Raw genomic sequence first — 26,240 nt, 5'->3', positions numbered from 1 at the left:
GGGACTGATGGCCTCAGGCCACGGTTTCCCAAACTTCCCTGATGGCCAGAATTACCTGCAGCTCTTGCTAAAAATAAAGCCTCTGGCCTCTCCCCTGGAGATTGTAATTCAGTGGGTCTGGGAAGGGGTCGATGTCATTAGTGGGGTTTGGGATTCACTATCGTGGGATAGGGGTTGGTAAGTTAAACGCACTTTCCACCACAGAACTGAGATCTTTGTTGGCTCTGGTTTTCCAACTAGTACACGGTGCATGGCTAGAGTTTATTTTTTTAAACTGAATGTATTTATATATAGTTTGAATGTGTTGGCTGTTCACATTTTAACATACACTATTTATAGGTTGCTTTTTTCAAACACAATTTAATGAGGACTAGGAACAAAAATCACTTTATTAAAATATTTCTAAGAGTCCATTATATGAGAGAAGTCCCCATAAATCAGAACATTTACAAATGAAAATCTCAACCTGAGTGATTGGAATGAAGTCAAATCTTAACGTAGGTCAGAGCTCATGTCATCATTGACAATGGAGGCCCAAGAAACATAACTGATTATTGGAGTTATCAATAGTGAAATTCCTTTTGCAACTGAACTAAGTAGAAGTTGGAATTCCCTATAATTTTTATTTTTCCACAAAAAAAAAGTTATAGAAGTGGTATGCACTTCTGGAGATAATTGAAATAGTCCAGTCAAAGATATCAAAAGAAAATCTCCAGTTTTGAAGATAGTTCATTCTTCTTAAAACTCAACACCCAAAAAATAAATAATCCAATTAAAAATTGGGCAGAAGACATGAACAGACATTTTTCCAAAGAAGACATCCAGATGGCCAACAGACACACGAAAAGAGGCTCAACAGCACTGATCATCAGGGAAATACAAATCAAAACTACGGTGAGATACCACCTGACACCTGTCAGAATGGCTAAAATCAGTAACACAAGAAACAACAGGTGTTGGTGAGGATGTGAAGAAAAAGGAACCTTCTTGCACTGTTGGTGGGAATGCAAACTAGCGCAGCCACTCTGGAAAACAGTATGGCGGTTCCTCAAAAAGTTAAAAATAGAAGTACCCTATGATCCAGCAATTGCACTACTAGGTATTTACCCAGAGAATATAAAAACATTAATTTAAAGGGATACATGCACCTGATGTTTATAGCACCATTATTTACAATAGCTAAATTATGGAAATAGCCCAGTGCCCTTTGACTAATGAATAGATAAAGAAGATGTGGTATATGTGTACAATGGAATATTATTCAGCCATAAAAAGAATGAAATCTTGCCATTTGCAACAATATGGATAGAGCTGTATTAAGCTAAGTGAAATAAGTCAAAGAAAGACAAATACCATATGATTTCACTCATATGTAGAATTTAAGGAACAAAACAAGCAAAGGGAAAAGAGAAAGAAGGAGGGGTAAACCAAGAAACAGACTGTTAACTATAGAGAACAAACTGATGGTTACCAGAGGGAAGGTAGGTGGCCGGGGGGTGGGTGAAACAGGTAATGGGGATGAGGAAGTGCACCTTTTGTGATGAGCACAGGGTGTTCTATGGAAATGTTGAAACACTGTATTGTACACCTGCAGCTGATATTACACTGTTATGTTAGCTAACAGGAATTTGAATAAAAACTTAAAAAAAACCCCAACCCCCCAAATATGTATGTAAATAATGATCTCGATTTCTGCATTAAGGGCCTGAAATAACCCCTGCTTTCCACTTCAATAATCACCAGAGCTGCAGCTTTGGAGCAGTTCAAGTCTCTTGGTGCTGAGCCCTTGGAGGTGGACTTGAAGGAATCTGGTGAAGGACAAGGAGGATATGCAAAAGAGATGTCCAAAGAGTTCATCGAAGCTGAAATGAAGCTCTTTGCTCAACAGTGCAAGGAGGTGGATATCCTCATCAGCACAGCCCTTATTCCAGGTGTGTCATTAAGCCCGGGGTCATCAAAAGCACTTTCACTGATGATATTTTAAAATGAGGGTGAGAGTTGTTCAACATTTGAATTGCTTTAAGTAAAGATTAATTTACTTTCTAGGAATTGAGAAAGCATATGAAAGGCAGAAAAGACCAAAATCACTGTAGCCTGTAGAGAAAAATGATCGTTAATAATGTGATATGTTTTTGTTCAGTCTTTTTTTCCCATGTATTTTTATCTAGCTGTGTTCATAGGTCATATTCTGTGTACAAAATTCTATTTGTAAGCAATTTCCTGTTTACACCTTTGATAAATTGGTTTTTAATTTATTTCTGTTCTCTTTGTTAAGATACAATGTTCTTATTGTAGGACATTCAAACAGGACTGAAAAATATGAAGAACAAAAGTACAGACCTAAAATTCCACCAGAGATGGCTGTTACTAATATTTTAGCCATTTTCCCATGCATGAGAGAGAAAGGGACTTTGCGTGTGTGTGTGTGTGTGTGTGTGTGTGTGTGTGTGTTTGTGGAATTTCTGGTATATATTTTTCACTAAAGGATATGGCACTTTATCACTTTTTAATTATTTCCTTTGGCATGTTTGGTCTTTGCAACCAAATTGTAAGCTTTTTGATGGCAGGAATTACTTTTCAGACCTTTGCCACATCCTCTTCTAAAGAATATTCTTCATTCAGTAGATGATTGATGCCAAATCAGTAAGCTCTTATTAATCAGTAAAGAGTAACTTGACCTAGCAAGATTTGGGAGTGAAAAACATTCCACCTTTTTTCTTCCTTTCCTTCTGTTATTGAATGATGAATACCATGCCGACTCTAATATTTTCCTTTCTGAAAGGAAGTGGGCCAGATAATGAGAGTTTACAGGGCTAATGGTTACTTGTATCAGATCTTACTAAAGGAGACTTGCTTTCTCTGGGGGACTGTGGAACATTAGAAGTTGCTTTGCCATGAGACCATGGGAGAGGAGAAATTCTCATCTGACATCTTCCCCCAAACCCCCAGTCTGAATAATATACAAGCAAGGGCAGGAAGTTGATTGACATCATATCTATGAGCTTGTGGGGGAAAATATGTCCCTCAAGCTCTTCTTTCTGTCCTGTTTACCTGAGTGATACCAGATAGGTAAGCTGGGCTCTCAAGACAACCAGCATCCCACCAGAGCTGGCTACATGAAGCAGACTGGACAGGCTCGTGACATGGCTCAGCCCATAGAAGAATCTGTGAGTGTAGAAATGAGGCTGGGTCGGTCACTGGAGGCGGAATGCAGATCAGTCAGGCAAGCCAGGGGCTCAGGGTGATATTTTGAAATCTGCCGGCTATGATAGGACTCATGAACAAGCAGTGGCAGGAGGGCATTTAAGGATTTTGTTCTTTCCTTTTGTGGCAGTGGCCTCTGGCCCAGCTGTTGCATGGGTGGCTTTGAATGAGGGATGGGGTGGCCTTTACTGTAGCTATCATCTGACCTTTGGAGGTTAGCTCCATGGTGGAGAGTGGTTATGCGCTGACTAGATGTAAGTGGCCAGTAGAGGGTGCTAAAACATTTCCTCATGGAGTAAATGATGCGGACATGAAGCTAGTTTTAGTCAAGTCATACTCTCATTGGACACGGGATACTTTTGACATAGTATATAGAATTATTATTGATTATAAAGCCCAAAGTAAGCGATACAACTCAAGACTTCTTATGTAAAACACATAACTGACTTTTAGGGTCTACCCTTCCCTGATAATATCTTTTTTTTTTTTTTTAAATAATTTCCTAATAGTGTATTTTGGTAAAAGGTCAAATAGTCTTAGAGAAGATTTGTTAAAAATGTTTTGTTAATCTGTTCCCCTGAAGCTTTACTGTTTTCCGTCTTTTCTGAAGCTGTGATCTGCTTGGAGCACATTTAAGTTAGACAAAGTCCTTGACCAGTGGACTGACCCAGAGCCGGTACTCAGAGGGCTGGTCTTTCTGTTACCCTTTTTTTTGTTTTATTTGAAAACAGAAAGAAAGAAAGAAAGAAAGAGAGAAAGAGAGAAAGAGAGAAAGAGAGAAAGAAAGAAAGAAAGAAAGAAAGAAAGAAAGAAAGAAAGAAAAAGTATTATAAGGAAGAAGATCTTTCTAAAGGTTTTTCATATTGCTTGGGGAACTGAGACCTGAAAGCATAAAGCATGAGCATTAAAACCAAAAGAGGAAAAGATTCTATAAAGGCATAACACCCTTTGAAAAACCATCCGTGGCATTAAACATTTACTGGTTTATGTCCTGAGCCTTTGGATAGGTCACCTGATGGTGTGTTGAGCTCATGAAAGACTCTTGGAACAGTTGTTCTCAGGTTTTCCTTGAGTGGATCCAGAGGAGATTAAGTCAAATGTCAAAAGTCCTTCAAGCTGAGATTGCTTGCTAGGATCCAGGTGCCTTGGAGGCTGCCCTGAAGACCTGACATGGATAAGAATGCCGAGAGGGGCACCCGGGCAGGTAGCTAGCTTTAGGTAGCAACCTCACAGAGTTGGTAAATTTTCATTCCTCCAAGTCCAGGGGCTTGAAAGAAAAATAATGGTATATTTATGTTGATTGGATGTGGAATGAAATATTTCTGTAGCTCACTAATTATTTTGCTGCCTCGTGCCATCATCTGGACTCCCTAGATTGGGTTGGGTGAAGGGTTAAAGGCTGGAGTGTCATTTAACACAGGTCGCTTCAGGATAGAGTTGACAGTCCCATTTTGTGGTGCTGTGCACACAAGGGAAAGCTCTCAGCTTTCCTGTCCAGCTCTTTGCCCTTTGGGGCTATTGTTAAAGAGGAAGGCAGCCCCACCTTTGGTCATGTTCAGGCTGTGCTCACAATCTTTTCTGTTAAACTTTTTGCAACCAAAGAGATTTTTCAGCATCTTTATTGTTCTGGCACCCTTTTAGACTTTCCATACACTTGGAATATTTCATCAGGTTGAAATCAGGTTTCAACCTGAATCAGGTTGAAAATGTGATGGGTAAGTTAGGGAGGGGTGGTGTGGGGTGAGGAGGAATCGTATGGTTTAGCACTACCTCTCTGTCAGGCATATTTCACCTAAATCCCAGTGTAAGAATGAGGAGTTCTGTGGTGCCCATGCTAAATCTCCTCTGACAGAAACAACCTTCTCCATATAAAACCTTCCTGATGACTGTCTCACTAAAAAATTATAACCTCGTAAGCTCCTCCACCTTTCCTGCTCTCCTCTTTGCCCCCTCCTCAGGTCTTGCCCTCATTTTGTAATTGAACCATAGCTACTGGAAAGCCTGGGTTTTTTGTTTAGTAATGATGGCAGTGACTTGGACCACTGGGGTTCCCACCATCATTGGACAAGGCACCTGAAGTGATCAGGATTGGCTTACAAGCCCCGCCCACCATGCCTTCAAGTTCATGCTCCTTGGTAAGGAAGGTATCTGTTGCCTTTTAATTTCTAGTCTCATTTCGCCTTCGGGCCTCATGTTAAACTAATTTCTTACTCTCTGGGCCTAATTTCAGTCATGCTGGCTGCTATTGTCTTTTCAAATAGGCCAAGGACTTTCAGACCTTTGTACATATTGTTCCTTCTCTTTGGAATGCTATCGCTGCCTTTCCCTGCCTTTTGAAATCCTGCTTAACCCAGTTACTGCTTCCTCCGCGGTTTCTGCTCTCTCCTACTCATCCGTAAACACTGTTCTTTCTGCACCCACAGCACTCTCTGCCTGTGCCATGGATTCCCCATAGTTCCCAGTCTCATTGCCCCTAGTGGCCCCATGCAGCATATGTTGGGCTTCCTAAGATCTGTCATGGTGGGTGCTTACCACAGGGCCCTGTGTACAGCAGGGGTTCAGCAAAAGTTGTTGAGCTAATGTTCCTGGATGCCTTCCTTAGGTCTCCGTTGGTACGGTCTCTTCTTTTTCCAGTGCTATCCAAGGAATGAGAGAGAGAACATTCTGTTGGCTCATTTTTGGATGGGAATAATGCAGAGGCTAACCTAAGACTGGGAACCTAGCTTTCTTAAACTGTCAAAACTAGGACACTTGCCAGGTTTGCAATTTAAGGTGGTTAGCTCCTCTTAGGAGATAGACTTAGGAAGTAGTAGGTCTGTCCTGGAGTTAGAAAGTATCTACCAGCCAGGAGGGAAGATAGTCGTTGCTTGATTATAAATTATAATATCTCAGTCCATATATACTTGGACCTCTTTTTAGGCACAATCCAGATTACGGTAACAATACTTTTTATCTACACTAGATAGTCTCTGTAGAATATACCCCTCAAAGGACACTTGTGATAATTTTACGTGACTCTAGAGAATTGGCAGGGCGGCGGGGGGTCGTTTTCCCCAAAATAAAGGCCTTACGCATATCACACCAAACCGGAGAGATTTTGCGGTCTCCTTGGAAAATCAACATTGGTTCTTTATCTGACATTACTTTTGTCTTTTTGAAATCTGTCTTTCATAAAGAGCAGAAATATAGTACAAAAAAATAATTTTTCACAGTAATGTTCACACTTGTTCTTTCAGCCAGGAGAATAACTGATATGGTGATAATATTTGCCATTTGTGAAATTCCACAAAGACAACACGGCTTTGACAACTCTACAAAGTTTTTGCCTAAAGTAAAGGTTTATTGTTCAGGTTGTTCTTTTCCTTCTCTGTAAGCATGATGATCTGACAGGACAAAGCTCATATAGATCGGCCATTTCTCACTTTTTTTGAATTATTTATTGCTTTGTTTACTGACTAACCTGATTCATCTGTCACCCTCCCCTCCCTCAAATGTATTGTATGACCGTATGGAATTTCTAATATCACTTTTACAAAGTTTCATTTGTTTTCAGAATTTTGAAGGACAGAGAGAAACACTTAAGTGTTGCAACATCAAAGATTGGTAACCACAGGCTGTCTACACACCTCTTGGTAGCTTTCAACATGGACAGGGCAACTTGTCATCAAGAGGAAGATGCCAAGACTGGGGAGTGTCCCATTACCATTTATCAGTCATGACTTCTTAGAGTGTGTTTGAGCACGCTTAGTGAGTTATTGGGCCGAATTTAACAAATGTTTGTTAGGAAAATTTATGGCACAGAATTATATTCTGGTTTGGTCTGTTATTTCTCTAAACATATGTTGCAAGATTGGAAGTTGTGTTTCCCTCCCTGGCAGTCCCTGAGTTGAAAAGGATTGGGAGGCTGAGGCCATCCCTGGGGAAGCAACACCCCATGGAGTTACTGCTAACAGCTAGTACTGCCTACCACATGCGTTTCTGTATTTCCTTCTTTCCACGTTCCCTAGACTTTCTTGTGTCTCAGTGTCAGGGTGGTCTGGCTGCTATAACAAATCAGCACAAAAGCCTGGACGTGATAGAAATTTACTTCTTGCTCAGTTAGCAGTAACGGGTGGTTGACATGTTGGTGGGCATCTCTCCTTCACGTGGTCATCTGGGGATTCAGGTATGACAGTGTCGCCATCATCATGATGAGGCTCTGAAGATCACTGCAGGCACCGTGTCTCCTCCAGCCAGCCAGAGGGAAAGGGACATAGAGGAATGCACATAGGATGCCTACGAATGGCACATACCACTCGTCACATTTCTTTGGCTAAGACTTAGTCACATGGCCAACCCCAACTGTGAAGGAAGCTGGGAATTGTTTCCTAGCTGTGTGCCCAGGAATAATAGAACATTGCATTAGTTTGCTAAGGCTGCCGTAACAAAATCCCAGCTTAAACAACTGAAATTTCTTTTCTCACAGCTCTGGAGGCTGGAGGTCCGAGGCCAAGGTGTAGGCAGGTTTGGTTTCTTCTGAGGCCTCTCTCTCTGGCTTGTAGATGGTCTTCTATGTAGATTTCGTTGTCTTCTATGTAGATGGTCTTCTTCTGTGTGCTCATGTGGTCTTGGTGTCTCTTTTTTTTTAATCCACATTTCTTCTTATTTTAAGGATGTCGGTCAGATTGAATTAGGGCCTCATTTTGACTTGATCACCTTTCTTTAAAGGTGGTTAAAGAATTCACCAATTTCCCAGTATCATGATATTTTAAGGTAGTAGGGGTTAGGGCTGCAACGTATGAATTTTCTGTGGACATAGTTCAGCTCATAACAAACATGGATTTTGGTGAACAGCTAATAGCTTTTTCCTTTTTCTTGCTTTGTAATTTTATCTGCTTATGTTTAATGTATTCACTGGGGATCAGATCTTGGATTTAAAGCCAGATAAAGTAGATTCAAATTCCAGTTCCTCTGCTTAAGAGCTGATGTGTCTCTCTGAACCTCAGATTCCTCATCTCTGAAAAGGAGGTAAACATTTTTATCTCCCAGAGCTGATTCATTGAATAGATGAAGAAAAAAAGCCAGTGTAGGGATCAGGGCCTGGCCTAGAGAGAGCATTAGCATCATTCTCTTTCCTGCCACGGGTGATGTCTGGTCCTGCACATGGTACTCAGGACTGAAAACTTACTGACTTTGTGAACAGAAGGTCTAGACATTCTCAAGGATTACATGGAATGTCTAAGGCAGTCCCTGAAAAACTGAATTTTCTGAAGATACGCATTTCAGTAAGGCTCTTTTGTCAATTAATCTCATTCTGGCCTAAGTTGAATAACATGGGAAATAAATAGCATGGTAAAAAAATGTTTCTATTTTTATAAAGAATCTTTTAATTATTTTATAAAACTAGTTAAATCAGATTGTGTAATAAATACTCATTTTTTTATTTTAAGGCATTTTGGTAGCAAAATGCTAAACATGCATTGGAGAGAACACAATGTTATAATTTATATAAAAATATTATACATTTCCTGTTTGTGCTACCATTTAACTTTGGTAGACTGTTTTAGTGTTTTAAGAATTCCCATCATTTATGGAACCATGGTAACATCTTGACTAATTATGATTTTTATTTATACAAATTTATAGCTATGAGAGGTAAATGATTAAGATGATCCTTAAAATTTTTTATAAATGTGTTCTTTAATTATTAGGTAAAAACTTGTTTTTAGGTTTTTTTTCTTCAAACAGATCTTTAGGGATTTCTCCAGTTTGCTAAAATATGCTGTTGACTAATCCTATTTCGTAAGTATTACATTTAGAAATATCACGGTATTCAGTTTGTAAAAGCCAAGGTTTTGCTGGCCTGAGTTTCTCTCTAGTTCCTAATACAAATAATTAATTGTGCAGAGAAAATTTGTCTCTAGTTCCGTGGACAGAATTCACCAATAAAGTACTCTGCTGGGGTCAGAATCTCTTTTCATGAACATAGCTGTCTATACCCTAGCCGGTGATAACAGAGATAAAGGGGTTGAATCAGTATGTTGCTGTCTGCACCGTGAGGCTGCCTAAATCACAGACCCAGGAGCAGCTAGGTGGCTCAATTGGTTAGGCGTCTGACTTCAGCTGAGGTCATGATCTCACAGTTCGTGGGTTTGAGCCCTGCATCAGACTCTGCGCTGACAGCTCAGAGCCTGGAGCCCCCTTGAGATTCTGTGTCTTCCCGGGAACTCTCTCTCTGCCCTTCCCCAACTTGTGCGCTCGCTCACTCTCTGTCTCTCTCTCTCTCTCTCACTCTCAAAAATAAACAAACTTAAAAAAATTTAAAAAATCACAGACCCATTAGATGATAGATCAGTGGATCAAATATTCAGCAGTTTCTTGCCACTTCCTGTCTATTACATAATCAGTTACCTGTGTGTGTGTGTGTGTGTGTGTGTGTGTGTGTGTGTGTGGATGTATATATGTATATATATATATATGTATAAGAAACTTTTTGTCCTTATCTGTAACATCTTTATAGCTTACAAACCATTGCTTTAACCCTATCTGTGATTTTGAAATTCCAAAATTTCGTGTGTATCAGTTAGCATACCTTTGGCTGTCAGAAGCAGAAATTCCAACACAATCTGCTTTAAATAAGAAAGGAAACTTCTTGGGTCGTGTATCCGAAGAAAGTCCCCTTGTAAGTGTGGATAGGTGTGCTGACATCAGGGGGACTTTGGCTGTGCTCCTGTAGTCTGTCACCTTGCCCTGCTTTGAGGTGGTAGAAAGAAGGCAGCAGCGGTGTGGGGCCTCTAGTCTGCAGGACACGACATCTGGAAGGAAGGCCAGTTCTGATGGCTCCCTCTTGAAGAGCAAGGAAACGTCTTTTTCAGAAGCCTTTAGTAAACTTTTCCTTGTTCTTATTGGCCTTAGTGGGGTTCGTGCCCATTCCTGAACCAGCTGGTGGAGGCAGGACAATGCGATGCCCCTTGGCTTACATCTGGATTTCAAAATGGTCACTAATAATATGATGAGATTATCCTTAGGCCAGCCTGCATCTGGAGTGGTGTCTGAGGTTATTTCTCCTGAAGTTCATGGACTGTGTGGAGAAAATGGAAATCAGAGTAGTGACAAGAGGAGGAGATGGGTGCTGGGTAAGCAACAATGCTCAGTGCAAAACTGTGTTGTCTTCTAATGGTATTTCTTTATATGTAAATGCTGTAGTTCACAATGTCTTTACATGCTGTATTTTCCACTGAGTCTGGATAGTATTGCATTCCATTAATAATTATCCTTGTTTTCTTAGTACTTATTCAGGAGAAATCTATCTTGGTTTGGATAAATGTATTCTTTAATTTGTATTTTTTCTTTTTCTTTTTTAAAGCTTATTTGAGAGAGAAAGAGTGTGCAATTCTGTGCGAGCGGGGGAGGGGCAGAGAAAGAGTCCCAAGCAGGCTCCACACTGTCAGCATGGAGCCCGATATGGGGCTTGAACTCAGAACCCAGAGATTATGACCTGAGCCAAAATCAAGAGTCAGATGCTTAACTGACTGAGCCACCCAGGCACCCCTATTACTTGTATTTTTATCTCTTTGCTACTATACTGTTGAATATACTATGATCTTGTTAAAGCAGAAGGTTTTTCTTGAGCCTGTCTAATCTGACACCTCACTGGCCAGAAGTTCAGGAAGTTAGAAATTTCCCCATCTGATTACATGCTATAGAGTAATCCCAGTAAATAATGCTAAATGCTGTTTGGAATCAAAATTTTGTGGTAAACCCATTTCATTTTGGTGTCTTGTTGTTCTTAATATTTTTAGTGGTTTCCTCTTAATGGTTTTTTGTTTCATTTTGTTTTTGGGTTTTGCTGTTGTTGTTGTTGTTGTTGTTTTGGTGTGGTTAAAGTTGTCTGTGAGGGCTTAATTCTTTTCCCAGTAAGGTAGAATCTGAGAATTTATTGATTTCAGATGATTAGGTTAGCTCTGATTCATTTAATGAAGTATAATGTATTGTAAGACTTTCTGATAAATCTTTACCCATTGATATTTAGTTTAAGCTAAATCACTCTTTTTTGAAATTAGTGCTACAGAGAAGCCAATGATTCTTTTGCTACGTAGCCATAGTTGTTAAAGCTATTTTTTTCTTTTTCTTTTTTTTTAAATAATCTCGACACCCAACATGGGGCTCGAACTCATGATCTTGTGACTGAGCCAGCCACATGCCCCTGAAGCTGTTTTTAGAGAGGAGCAATCTTTTCTAGAAGTTTCTAGCTTTAATACTTTTAAAACTTCATCTTAGTATTTGTTTAATGAGAAAATACAGGAGTATGGAAAGAATTCTGTGAATTCTGTGGCCATACATGCATACATCTAGAAACAGTGCACGTGTGAGGCATGCATGTTTTCAGTCTATAGTCAATTCTTGGTGTACACAGAGATTCAAGGATACCTTACAGTCATCTATGCCATCCCTGCTCACCCTAAATAATGGCCAACCAATTGGGAAACCACACAGATTTTTAGATGACTGCTTTATTAAATACCTCAGCTATTTTGGATAATAAAACTGTTTACTGACCTTTGAATATAGCCTCTTTCAGTCCTAAAATATTAGTCTTCAGAGCTGTAAGGAAAATTTTCCTTCATATCCAGTCTGCACATGGTAAGCACTAAATATTACTTGAGTGGATAAATGGATGCGTATTTGAATGATGACTGGGAGTGCATTTTGTCCTACCATTGTTTTGGCTACAGTATGAAAATAGATTCCCAGCTGGGAGGGGACCGAGGAATCTTCCCAGGGAACTTAATGTCCAAGAACGAGAAGGCACCAAGAAGTATTTCATGAGGTTGTACATCATGCCAAATCCTTCATCCACATTTTGCATTGTGCTAGGAAATACATTTAAAAAAATTCTCTCATTAATTTTTTCTGTCATATTGATTTTTGTTATTGTTTTGGGGAAAATTGGTTTGAGAAAGTGTAAAAATTTCAGTTTATTTGTATATCTCCTCTTTGGCAGATAAAATTATAAAATTAAAAGAAATGAGCAATCAAAAGGGGAAAGCCCAACTGTGCTTGCCTCAAAAACAAAACCAACAACAAACATAACTCTTACCTGCCACCTTCTTTTTTTTTTTTTTGTCACGTTTATTTATTTATTTTGAGAGAGCGAGAGACAGCAAGAGTGGGGTAGGGTTAGAGGGCGAGAAAGAAAGAATCCCAAGCAGGCTCCCCGCTGTCAGCATAGAGCCTCATGAGGGACTCGAACCCTGTAACTGTGAGATCACGACCTGAGCCAAAATCGGGAGTCGGGATGCTGAACTGACTGAGCCACCCAGGTGCCTCTGCCTTCTTCTATTAATTCTTCTGACATCTTCTACAGTTATGTCTTGAAAGATCTGATATGATCACTTAGCCTTTTATTCTTGTGTCTAAAATCTATACCAGACTATCTCTGGGGTATATGGGACATCTCTTTATATTTGTAGGATTTGTATTAAACATTGGGTATATTCTTCTCTATGTTTTATATTGTAAAAATCTTCCTGTTTGTTATCCATCCTTAGTCTCTGACTCACTTTGTAAGTGTTTTAGAAGCACTCTTTGAAAGGCTGTCCTAACTGTATAGCTTCATTTGCTGTAGGGAGGGCACATAACGTTGAGTGAAGCCTTTCAGTTGGTAAGTAAATAGATTGGTCTGATGGCATTTTTAAGTTATTTTAATTTTCTAGTACAACTCTGAACCTGTGTCTTCAACTTAAAGAAGAAACTGGTTGTGATTACACAGGAGTACTTTATTATTGTTTTTTATAAAAATAATATGTGACTTTTGGAAATGTAGTACGAAGTAGAAAATACAAAGTAGAAAGTAAAGATCATCCATCATCTCTCTACTTAATGAAAAATACTATTAACATTTTACCATTTCCTTTCATCCTTTTTTCCATGCATTTTTATCATGTTAGATCAGGATACAGTATCTTTCTCATTTTCTACATATAATATTATATCATAAATTTTCCCCTTGATATAATATGATGAGTCATTAAGAAATCTTTGTAAATGGGGCGCCTGGGTGGCTCAGTCAGTTAAGCATCCGACTTCAGCTCAGGTCATGATCTCACACTCCGTGAGTTCGAGCCCCATGTCGGGCTCTGTGCTGACAGCTCAGAACCTGGAGCCTGCTTCGGATTCTGTGTCTCCCACTCTCTCTGCCCCTCCCCTGCTCATGCTCTGTCTCTCTCCGTCTCAAAAATAAATAAAAAGCATATAAAAAATTAAAAAAAAAGAAATTTTTGTAAATATATTTTAATGGTTTTATAGAATTTTCTTGTTTGAATGTACCGTATTTTATTTAATGGTTCCCGAAAAGTTGGGCTTTTCATTTAATTCCAGTTTTTGCCAATTAAAAATAATGCTCTCACCTTTTTTCTGTGTCATTCCAATGTGTGTATTTTCATTTATTTCCCCAGGATTAATCAAATCTTAGAAGTAGAGTTACTGGATGAGTGAATATCAACATTTTTGGCCAGTTGATACATGTTTGTAAACTATGCTTTCCTGAAACTTGTGCAGTCCATAATCTCATAAATAGATCATCCTGCTACTTGTTTCATTTCAACATTATGATTTTTTAAAAATTTTTTTTAACGTTTATTTATTTTTGAGACAGAGAGAGACAGAGCATGAACAGGGGAGGGGCAGAGAGAGAGAGGGAGACACAGAATCTGAAACAGGCTCCAGGCTCTGAGCTGTCAGCACAGAGCCCGACGCGGAGCTCGAGCTCTCGGACTGAGAGATCATGACCTGAGCCGAAGTCGGACGCTTAACTGACCAAGCCACCCAGGCGCCCCTCAACATTATGATTTTTTTAAAAGATTTTATTTTTAAGTAATCTTTACACCTAACATGGGACTTGAACTTATAACCCCAAAATCCTGAGTTGCATATTCTGAGTGAGCCAGCCAGGTGCCCCTATTATTAATTTTTGACTCTTTCAGTTTTAGAGGCAAAGAAAAAAAAGTATCTCACTTTTTGTAACTCACATTTCTTTGATTCAGTATGAAGGTGAACATTTTTTTTAAGTTTATTTATTTATTTTGAGAGAGAGAGAGAGTGAAAGAGAGAGCATGCAAACAGGGGAGGGGCAGAAAGTGAGGACAGAGAGAGAATCCCAAGCAGGCTCCACACTGTCAGCGCTAAACTCAAGTGGAGCTTGAACTCACAAATGGTGAGATTGTGACCTGAGCCAAAACCAAGAATCATTCACTCAACCGACTAAGCCACCCAGGCGCCCGGAGGAGGGTGAACATTTAAAACAAAAATTTAGTTGTTGCCATTTCTCTTAGAATTGAGTGTTTATATTTGTTGTTCATTTATTAGGATCTTTGTGTTTTGTTTTTATTTAAATTTCTGTGAGCTTTTTAATATATTTTTTGTCATATTTATTTTTGAGGACGATAATATGTACTTTTTTCATACTTAAATCTATTGTTTTCCCAATTGCTTTAGGAAATACTTTATTTTAAAGTTTATTTCTTTAGTTAGAGAGAGAGAGAATACGAGTAAGCACTTTGCATGCAGGCAGGGGAGGGGAAGAGAGAGGGAGAGAGAGAATCCCAAGTAGGCTATGTACTATGGGTAGGGGAGCCTGATACGGGGCTTGATCCCATGATCTGCAAGATCATGACCTGAGCCAATATCAAGAGTCCGATGCTTAAGTGACTGAGTCACCAAGGCACCCAAGAAAATACTTTTTAATCCAAAGACTAGAGGGCTATTCACCAAGGTTCTCTTTCTTCTCTCTTCCTTTTTGGGTTGATTCTCTTTTTTAAAAACTTTATTTATTTTGAGGGATCTCTATACCCAGTGTGGGGCTCAAACTCATGACCCCAAGATCAACAGTCTTATGCTCTTCCTACTGAGCCACCCAGGTACCCCAAGGGTTGATTTTTTTATAATTCATTCTGATGTATAGAGTTTAAAGTTTAATTTGAAGTCCGGTAGTAGATTCACCCCTCCATACCTAACTAATCATCTTATTCCTTTTGTTGCTTCCATTTTGTGATGCCACATTATCATGTATTACATTTTTGCCCTAGGAGGACATCAGGGTAAGATAGTATTTTGAAATTTCCTTCTCAGTCTTTCCTCCTCTTGAACTATTCTTTTGAGGATTTTCTCATTTGGAACTTTTATGTATTACCCTGCTCCTCTTTTGGCTCTATTTTTTCCCCTTCTGTTTTCAATTTTCATTTCTACACTTCCAGAATTAAAAAAAAATTAATCCACATGTGAATGCTTAAAAGCCAGCTGTACTGTTCTATTCATCATTGTATTCCCTGTAGCCTTTATTGATTTTTTAAATTATAAAATTAAAACTAGCTCTTAAATTTGTTTTATTTATTTATTTTGAGAGAGAGCATGAGCAGGCGAGGAGCAGAAAGAGGGAAGAGAGAGAATCCCAAACAGGCTCTGTGCCATCAGCACAGAGCCCAGTGTGGGGCTCAAGCTTACTAACTGCAAGATCATGACCTGAGCCCAACTGAAGAGTTGGGCACTTAACCCACTGAGCCACCCAGGTGCCCAAATTAAAACTAGCTCTTATAGAAAATTTGTGAGATAAGGAAAAGCACAAAGAAGAAAATATTCTTAGCATTTAAAGATATCCTGGTATGGTTAAATGTTATGCTATATAGAATGTACTAGAAACTATATAAGATATGTAGTATAGTATATGTATATATAAAAATACATACAAACACTCATAAATATGTATGTGAAATTTTTTTACCAAATGGCAGTAGTATATACATACTATTTTGTTGTGTGCTTTTTATCTGTAATAATTTAACGTATCTTAAATATTCCTCTGTGACTTAAATTTTAACTCATCCTCTAGTTATTTGACTATACACTAAATAAATTATGTGAAAGAATATCTTATCCTTTCAAAAGTGATTGAATTTCAGAGTGACAATACGGACAGAATATTTATTATTTTTGTTAAGATGCCAGTGTGTATGTATGTGTGTGCGCATTAAAGTTGTGTCAGCCACTGCATAATTGTTTTGTGAAGGTTGAGTGAGTAAAATCAAAGACAAATAGGTAATATATAGGATGTTTTCTAGGGAGCCTAAATGGTTTTGGCCACTTGAGGTCTTGTAAAGTCAGTAGGGTTACAGTCCTGGAATTGATCCTTAAAAAGAAGGAATCCAGAATTTTTAAGGCAGGAGGAATTAATTAGATGCCAAATCAAATTTGTGAAGTTGATGGCTATACAGTTAGTGCAGTTAGAAGTCAAAGGGGGTGGGCCTGGATCCAAATTGCAGTTAAAGGCACATCAATCTGAGACTGGAGGGTACAGGTAAGGTGTGAGGAAAAGCTGTAGCAAACAAGAGGCTGGTTAATGGAAAAGAGGCTCTGGACTAGAGAAGAGGAAGGGGGATGATGGTAAATACCTAGAAAGCACACATTAGTGCTTTAAATTTGCCACTTTATGTGGATGCACCTATATGATCTGTAGCTTTAAATTACTGCAGAGCTGAGCAGCATAACCTTTTTTTGGGGGGGGAGGAGTCCTCAAATGTATGTGGTTTGCATCCCCAGATTGTTATGTTTAATAAAATTTAAATATTCAAGCTTTTGTTGGACTGTAGTGGGGAGAGTAGATGAAAGGAGTATTTCCAGAGAATTTTGAGAAATGATGAAACCACCAGAATGTCAGAGTATTGTCTTTGGGGAAAATATCTCCTTATTCTTGCTCTTTCTTGGAAACTCAAAAGATTATCCGACAAACTGTGTGGCAGCTAGCTACCCCTGTGTGGCTGGAGCAGAGGGTCCAGTGGGGCGGTAATGAGAGAGAATGTGAGAAAGAGTGATTAGACCCAGGGAGGAAGGCCTTCAGTAATAGGAGGCTTAGAGTTTGGACTTTATCTTGGAAGTATAAAGTTGGCATTGAGAAAGAGGGAGGTGCTATATAAATACCGATTTGTTATCTTTTCAGCTTTTTTCCCCCACATGTGCCACAAATATTTCTTTTTCTTTTTTCTTTTATTTTTTTATGTCGAAAATGTAATTTTAATAGATAATTCTTCATCTTACATAGAAGCACAACAAAATACACCACATTCTGAAGAAACTCCAGACGTTATGAGAATAAAGAGTAGGGGAAACTCAGATGGGCTACAATATCCATTACCTTAAATTGCAAGACAAAGGTTCCAACCCACAGGTTAACATTTACATACTTAGGACTGGCTGCACTGATGTCTTAAAAATAACAAGGATCAGAAATTAGATACGGAAACGGGTGGGAAAGAACAGTTTTTCTGAGGGGAGGAACTCTATCAATGCAGACAAAATTACTGAATATCAAGCAATAGCTCTCAGAGCAAATACTGAAGGATGAAAATAAGAATCATGAACTGAGGATTTGATGTTCACAAAGGAAGAAACCTTTCGGATGACACTTATGCAAGCTGGTTGCTTGAGGTCTGCTTGTGAGGTCTACAAGGAAGACTCATAAATGTCTCCGCAAACCCCAGATGGTTATCAGATTGGTGTTTCCTAATAGTATTATACACCAGTGGTCACACACGGAATTTTCAGACAAAAACTAAGAAAGAGGTCATACCCGAAATGCCAGACAAACAAGTGTGGCACAACATGTGAGTCCTACACAAAGCCAGTCACAACGGCTGCTTTGCTGTGACTCTCCGGTACAGTAATTTTCAGACATCATGGCAAGACACTAATGATCATCTAATCAGACAACACATATTTCAAATTTCTAGGAGGTAAAAAAATATGAGATACCAATGCTTTATGCATGCTCAGGGCCAGCTTATAAATACTGCATTCAGTGATATCTTAACACAAGTTTGCATCGGTGAAAAGAAACAGGCAAAATCCACCTCTTGTCATTCGACTTGTCAGATGGTGAAGACCAAAACAGAATGTTCCATCAGTTTTAATTTTTAAATATGATGGTCACATTGAGAAAATGAGACACAGTAAAATAAACTGTACAAAGTAGAATAACAAAAAATATTTTACTGTAACATAAGATTTACAGAAGTTTCCAGATAAGCCATACAAAATGGTCACAAGCTTTTTTTGAAGGAAGGATTCTGCATTTGACAGCAAAGTCACAATGTTATTAGTGAGAGCTGTGATGTCTGTTTAATGTTCCCATTTTGGTTCAAACAATCAAGCTTGTCCATCTACAGCATCTAAATAAACTTAGACTTGGCTAGAGATCATATTCTAAAGAACCGGTTAGATGCTTTTATCCAATGCAATTAGATCACCATAAAAAGGGGGAAAGGAGCCCATAAAATTAAAACTACCTCTCCACCCCCCCACCAAAAAAAAGATAATAAGGAGAAAACACCCACACCCCTTGCAGCTAACCCTGACCACTACCTTCATTCACAGTGCTTTATACTTTAACCACTCTTGGGGAAATGAATAAAAGCAGAGAGGGGCCACTGCTTTTAAACGTTTCACAACAATCCAGATGGTACTTCTAGCCTCTGCTCATGCTTTACAACAGTGAATCAGGACAAGACATAGATTTGCTAGTGTGCATTTAATCACCAAAGGACTGAAGATGTCTGGGCTTTTATTCTGTAATGTTTCTAAGACTGTGTCCATTAAATGCAAACAAAAAAGGAAGAAGTCTTGGCAGAACAGGAGAAGTGATGCACACTTGATGATCAGATCGATTTTAAATATTATTCATGGCATATAGCCTATCCATGCTCTAGCCATTTCTGTTGCTTGGGCTTCGTTGGTCTTCCACTGCTCTGCTATATCGTTTGCTAATGGATCATCTGGATTGGGAGCACTTCACAATGCCTGGATCAATAGCAGAACTGTGCGAATCTGCCGTGCTGGGGACCACTTATCTTTCAGAGTATCTAAACACACTCTTCCCAACTTGTCTACATTAGCATGATAAATTTTGCGCATGAAACATACTTTAGGGGCTGCCATTGGGTATTCTTCTGGAAGGAATAGTTGACGTTTAAAAGTCCCTCCCTCAAAGGGGGAATCCTGGGGGCCAGCAATGACCACATGAAAATAATGGGCGTTGCTTTTGTCAGGTTCTGCTTTAATGCCAGGAACTGGTTCCGCCAGCAAATGCTGGGTTTCCTTGATAATCCTGCGGGGCAGCCCGGCCTTCTTGTCAGATCCCGAGCTCGGCTTCTGGTCTCGACTCTGGCTCCGCTCACCTCGCGCACCTAGTTTTCTTTTTTTAAACCCATATGTGTTCCAATCAAGAAGATTGAAAAACAGATTATTATTATAATGGAAATTTCATTTGAAATTAATTTTCATTTATAAAATTGATAGTACTTCTACTAAAATTCTGTAAACACAGAGTTGAAAACTTACTAAAAGAGGAGAAGATAAAGAGAATTAGGCTATTAACTCTCTACTTTCCTACTACCAATCTCACAAGTTTATGTCCTTTGTCTTTTGGCTTAGGTATTTATTGTTTTATGAAACTTGAACACGGTAATATACTGACATTGTGGGCCCCCTTTGAACATACTAATACGTTAGGTTGGTGCTTTATCTTCTATGTAAGAATTAGTGAATGAATTTAAAATGTGAACTGTCTCATAACTAGAGTGTTCCATAAGAACAGGGATCTTTTCTGTTTATCTACCAGTATATTCCGAGCACCAGGTATAGGGCTTGACTCATCAGAGGCAGAATAAATAGTGTTGGGGGGAAATAAAAGTGTATGAGTGATTTCCAACCCCAATCCCAGGTTGGCATTTCCTATTGTTTTCATTTCATGGCATTTCTCTGTCACTCCCTGAAGTTATCCTGTGTTAAATGAAGGTAGATTAATTTAACATGTTGGAAAATCTGGTGAGGTTTGTTAAGATGTTTGAAAATATTCCATTTTTTAATTTGGTAAATTGCTAGTGAGTATTCCCCTTGACTTTTGTGATCCTTATGGATTGTCCAGTTCAGGTGCACATAGTTTCCTTAATAGCTTAGTATGCATTAAAAAAAAAAAAACCCAGGCAAATGGTTATGTCTTAATGAGTGGTGCTGGATGTAAATCAGTGGGGAAGAGCCGTGCTGAGATTTCCATGCTGAGTAAGTAAACGGAAAGGCTGGCTTATTAGCCACACGTCTCCCTCCCGCATATAGGCTTTGCAGTTTGTACTAACCATATTTCTTCCTGAGGAGGATGACCATTTCCACCTGTGTATAGACTTTTGGGTCTCTTGAAAGAGTAGTTAAATTTCAGATGTTACATTTTTGAGCCTCCAGAGACTACTGTAATAATTAGAAAATAGAGTTTAAAAAAGTATAATGTAATTTGTTCTGTTTTCTTTCCATTTTATTAGGTAAAAAAGCCCCAGTTTTATTTAGTAAAGAAATGATTGAGTCAATGAAGGAAGGTTCAGTTGTTGTGGATTTAGCTGCTGAGGCTGGCGGAAACTTTGAAACCACGAAGCCAGGAGAACTTTACGTTCACAAGGTATAGGAAACAGCTGCTTCTCTCTGTGGACAATGTCCCATGGCTCACCATAGTGACTTGCAAGAGAGTATTTATGCCTCAAAGCTCAAAGTGTTCAGAGAAACTGAGGCCTGAAATTTTTTAAAATTAAAAATAGGCACATTTAAAGCTCTTTTTGAAATATACTGTTTGTTTGTGAGATGTGTGCATATTTACAAAGATCATAATTTCACAGCTTAGCCTTGGCTATGACTGCGTATTGTCCTAGCAGGAAGGTGAACAGACCAGATTAGACCTTTCAGACTATATATTTTTGTTCACGTAGGGAGTTACTCACATCGGCTACACAGACCTTCCCAGCCGAATGGCCACTCAGGCCAGCACCCTCTATTCCAACAACATCACCAAGCTCCTGAAGGCCATCAGCCCTGACAAAGATAACTTTTATTTTGAAGTGAAAGACGACTTTGACTTTGGTACAATGGGTCATGTCATTAGAGGAACTGTAGTGATGAAGGTAAGAGACCCAATCCTTCCTGCATTTTCATTACAAATGTATGTGTTGTGTGTAGAGATAACTTAAAATAAAATCTTTAGGGGCACCTGGGAGGTTCAGGAAGTTGAGCATCTATCTGACTCTTGATTTTGGCTCAGGTTGTGGTCCCAAGGATGCGGAATTGAGCCCTGAGCTGGGCTGCCTGCTGGGTGTAGAGCCTGCTTGGGATTCTCTCTTCCTCCCTCTGCCCCTCCCCTGCTGACACGTGTGCTTGTGTTCTTTCTCTCTCTAAAATAAAAAAAAAAAATCTTAAAAGAAAAATTGTATTTAATTTTCTTTAATGTTTATTTATTTTTGAGATAAAATAAATCGTGAGATAGCACGAGCAAGGGAAGGGACAGAGAGAAGGACGTAGAATCTGAAGAGGTCTCCAGGCTCTGAGCTGTCAGCACAGAGCCCGACGTGAGGCTCAAACCCGCGGACCATGAGATCATGACATGAGCTGAAGTCGGACACTTGGCCGACTGAGCCACCCAGGAGGCCCAGAAAAATTATATTTAAAAGAACAGCTGTTTCTCCCCCCCAGCACTGTCACTATCTTCTGTGTTTTTGAAATGCTGGATTGACTTTTAACATTGGTTTTCTAATTTCTGTTAGGATGGAGAAGTGATTTTCCCTGCTCCCACCCCGAAAAATATTCCTCAAGGTGCCCCAGTAAAACCGAAGACAGTGGCTGAGCTGGAAGCTGAAAAAGCAGCTACGGTCACGCCCTTGAGGAAGACCATGACTACAGCTTCTGCGTATACAGCAGGTGAGGACCCCCTTCCTTAGGGTTGAGTCCTAATTATTTGGATTTTGTAAGAAATGTATCAATTGTCAAAATTAGCGAACGAAATGCTGTTCTCCTTTGGATTCCATTAGGAAGTGGGCCTGTTAGAAGCGAGTTTTCCTAAACGTGTTACTTGTCTCACCTCTGTGGCATTATACAGGTGCTCGCCAGATCCTGGAATGAATGTTTGTGAAAGCATATACAGGCTGTTAATGCTTTTCTTTCATAGAAAACATTTAAAATATAGTTGTTAATAGCTTTATCTTCCATCAAATATATCGAGTAGTGATGTGTGTTGGATTGTGTTGGTGTTAAGTGCCCGTAAATGTAGTTACTTATTTATCTACCTTCGTGGGTTGTAAAACATCACTTGTGATCATCTGCACATCGGGAAGCCTAGGGAACCAAATGTTTGCATTGAAGAATCAACAGTACGATACAGATAGAGCCCTTGAATGTTTGTCTAACATCCTAGTTATTTACCTAGTAAAAAAATTCAGGTTTTAAATTTTCATTTCTTTCCTTACAATTGAACACAAATTCTCTGTTTTTCAGTTCATCTTAACGAAAACATTAAGCAGTCACTGTAAAAGAGTGATAAATATTCATTCTGGGTATGAATTATTTGAGTTTGAAATATGGTCATTTGGTTTTAAATTGGTTTCTCTCATAGAATGAATTAAAAATATTTAGATCTACTTAGAGCCAAAGCAAAAAGAAAAGCAAACTAGAAAGAATTAAGGACCAGCACCAGGCACACAATTCTTGTAGCCTCAGCATTCTCCAAATTCCCATGCGAGCCCAGATGTTTGAAAGCGAAATGTGTAACTCTCCTTGAATAAAGAGCAAGTCTCAGCAAAATGACTGAAAAGCCTCTAGTTCTGAACATGGTGAATAAATGGGGCCATGTCCCGACTTGCACTTACTTGTCAAAGAAAAAAAGAAACCAGCTTATTATATTGTACCTGCAGAGGATTTTTGGAAAGATTGTAAATTTCCATTTCTCTTTGAGATCTGTCAGGAAATAGAATGAGGCATATATGATGGTTTATTTTTCTAGGTTTGTTTTGTGTTAAGTCAAGGTTTATTGCATTTTAATAGATATGACAATAGCATATTCTAGTGAATGAAAGGATGGCCATATACTTGTTTTTCTTTACCTTAAACTTCCTCCGTAATAATAAAAACAAGTATTTTTCTTTTACATATGTGTTAGGAATCTATTTGAATAGTATTCTTCAAAGAATATGATTTACTTTTTTTTCCTTTCTTTTTTTTCTCTTTCTCTTCTTTTTCCTCTGTTACAAAGACTATAGAAATAGCATATTTGACATTATTAAATATGTTATAGAAAAGACATTAGTTTGTTAAATAGTTGATTAAAAAAACCTTCAGATATGTGATTTTTATCTTAGATGCCCAACAAAAGATGGATACTTTAGTGCTTCTCGATTAATGTAGTCCTTTAATGAGTGCTAAGCATTGCACTAAACACTTCATATGCCTTAACTTATTTACTTCTTACAAGACCTCAGTGAGGTGCACATATTATTTATTATTTTCTTTTTCCAGCTGAGGACAGAGAGGGTTAATAATTTTACAGATGAGGATACTATAGCACAGACAAGTTAAGTAACTTGCCTGAGATCACACAGCTAAGGAGCAGTAGACCCAGGATTTGAACAAGGCATTCTGGCTTATGAAACCATATATATATTTTTTAAGCTTATTTATTTATTTTGAGAGAGAGAGCTCAAGGGAGTGAGAGTGCATGTGAGTCAGGGAGGGGCAAAGAGAGAATCCCAAGTAGGCTTTTCACCCTGTCAGCGCAGAGCCCGAAGTGGGGCCCATCTCACAAACCATGAGATCATGACCTGAGCCGAACTCAAGAGTTAGACTGAGTCACCCAGGCGCCCCATGAAATGTATTCACCACAGCTCTATACAGCTTCTCTGATGTTTAGCTAGAACACAAAACAGTATTCTAACTCTACCTCCAGATGGTTGATGGGCCATGCATTGGAACCCTGGAAATTTTATATGTGGGTAGGGAAATATAAATTAAAACTGCAGTCTTATTACATGATTTAAAGTAAACTTAACGTCAATTTCTAGATGTTCTAGCTGTGCCACTTAGAAAGAAGTAGTTCATATCAAGGAAAAAAAGTACCTTATTTCAGAAAGTTGAATTCCAGCTCCCTGGTCCCCCATTAGCATTATTTTTACTGACCACTAGGTAACCCTTCTGTTGCAGAACAGCCATCCACATGTTTGCTATTAAGAAAGGCAATAATTAAAGATGTATGTTCAGAGCTGACTTTGTATTCTGCACATTCTTAATTTAATTTGGTTTTTTTTTTTTTTTTTTCCTTTTCTTTGTAAAATCCTGTTTGCTGACTTGGTGTTGAGGCTGGGGCTGACTGCCCTGGCCAGCAGTCCAGTCCAGATTCAGGAGCAATTGCAAAACTTCTGTCCCGGGTGGGTGGAAGCCATATGTTTTGGGGAGGTGCTGGAGTGAATGAAATCCTTCCTACTCTTTTAAAATCCCTCTTCCTTAGCCAAATCTGAGTGACATGAAATTGGCTTCAAAAAAGTCCTGTCTTGTAAAGGTTGTGTCTTGCCCAAGTAGAAATGCTTTTTAGTAGATCTGTATAGGTCTGTAATTCTGGAACAGAAACACTCGTATAAACACATGTGGCATTGTCAATGGAAATTAAAACAGGGAAGAGGACAATGGGGAAACTGTTATTCAGGTGACTCATAAATTCTACTAGATCTTTATAGCTTGTTTTATTTTGAGAGGTGGCAGTCAGGAAGTTGAGTTTGTTCATAATACCTTTAACCCCCCCCCCCCCCCCACTCCCATCATGAAATGTGTAAAAAAAAATCTCATTATTGGCAAATCTCATTATTGGGTGCAGAATTTAAAAGGATTGACTATTTCACATGCTTGTGTGTATGTGCGTGCATGTGTGTGCTTTTAATCTTGAGGTAATTAATTGTATGTCAGCTCACACTCTTCTCTTTCTGTAGGTCTCACTGGGATTCTGGGTTTGGGCCTTGCGGCGCCCAATTTAGCCTTTTCCCAGATGGTGACCACTTTTGGCTTGGCCGGCATCGTGGGCTACCACACCGTCTGGGGAGTGACCCCTGCTCTCCACTCACCACTGATGTCTGTGACTAATGCAATCTCAGGTTTGGTCCTCTCTTGTCTTCCCTCATCTTAGGTTTTCATGGGCTGTTCAATTCTCCAGCCGCTTTCAGTGAGGTTTATAAAGTCTTTGTTTACAAATTGTATGGCTTGGCATCTGAGGCGGTGGTTGTGGTGATTTGGGCTCCCACAGGGGCAAGGATGGGGCCAGAAGTAAGGGGCTGAGCAAGTGTCAGGCCTTTGGGCTGCTCCCATCTCAAGCAGTGCAGAACCATTGTTATTTCTTTCAATTATAATTTCCTTTATTTTTATTTATTTATTAAAAAAATTTTTTTAATGTTTATTTTTATTTTTGAGAGAGAGAGATACAGAGGACGAGTAGGGGAAGGGCAGAGAGAGAGAGAGAGAGAGAGAGAGAGAGAGACACACAGAATCTGCAGCAGGCTCCAGGCTCTGAGCTGTCAGCACAGAGCCCAACGTGGGGCTCGAACTCATAAACCGTGAGATCATGACCTGAGCTGAAGTCGGATGCTCAACCTACCGAGCCACCCAGGCGCCCCTACAATTTCCTTTAAAGAAGGGGTTCCTGTGATATAATTTGGAAACCACTGTTTCACAGAGTTATAGTTGTGACATCCATTAGGAGCTCTTCTTAGATTCATCTAAACGTTCAGCTCAGCAAGTCTGCGCGCAGCAAGCCATACCTATCCTCAGGTTCACCATGAAGTCTTTGGAACAGGAAGCCCAGCTGGCCAGCCAGAGTAGCATCAGGCATTTCTTTTTGGTGTGAGTCTTGATGGTGGTCTGTGCAGCGGTCCACACAGTTGTCCAGGAGCTGGTCTCTTTGGCCCCCTGTGATGTCTCAGATCTAGGAACGAGACCCACCCTGGACCTGCCCTGGCTTGGACGTCTCATGGCACCATTGCACAGCCCTGACAGCAGTGCTGGAGGCCCAGTGTCCAGGGTCTCTGCACAGAACGTGTCTCATTCCCAGAGGCACTGTACTCTGGAAAGTTCAAAGTTACGGCTCCACCATCATGTATTTATAGTTCGTGCCAAGTTACTTCCAGTTCAGAAGCAGTTTATCCACTTTTTGATAACGTTATTGA

The 26,240-nt window shown here is 39.3% G+C and overlaps 1 protein-coding gene and 1 pseudogene across 4 annotated transcripts in view; one reads left to right on the top strand and one right to left on the bottom strand.

Moving 5' to 3' along the window:
- NNT (nicotinamide nucleotide transhydrogenase) overlaps positions 1-26,240 on the top strand; it is a 94,747-nt gene that overhangs the window by 27,204 nt on the left and 41,303 nt on the right. For all 4 annotated transcript variants that reach the window (XM_015063311.3, XM_015063312.3, XM_015063313.3 and 1 more), the window contains exons 7-11: positions 1,744-1,931; positions 20,544-20,677; positions 20,982-21,173; positions 21,810-21,963; positions 25,014-25,175. In XM_015063311.3, coding sequence (XP_014918797.1) covers positions 1,744-1,931; positions 20,544-20,677; positions 20,982-21,173; positions 21,810-21,963; positions 25,014-25,175 — 830 coding nt within the window. The remainder of the gene's footprint in view (positions 1-1,743; positions 1,932-20,543; positions 20,678-20,981; positions 21,174-21,809; positions 21,964-25,013; positions 25,176-26,240) is intronic.
- LOC106967123 (ubiquitin-conjugating enzyme E2 N-like) lies at positions 18,575-19,975 on the bottom strand (annotated as a pseudogene).

Source organism: Acinonyx jubatus, chromosome A1 (assembly GCF_027475565.1).
Source record: "Acinonyx jubatus isolate Ajub_Pintada_27869175 chromosome A1, VMU_Ajub_asm_v1.0, whole genome shotgun sequence".
NCBI lineage: Eukaryota > Metazoa > Chordata > Mammalia > Carnivora > Felidae > Acinonyx > Acinonyx jubatus.
The sequence above is the reverse complement of the archived record's forward strand: the minus strand, read 5'-3'. Positions and strand labels throughout refer to the sequence as shown.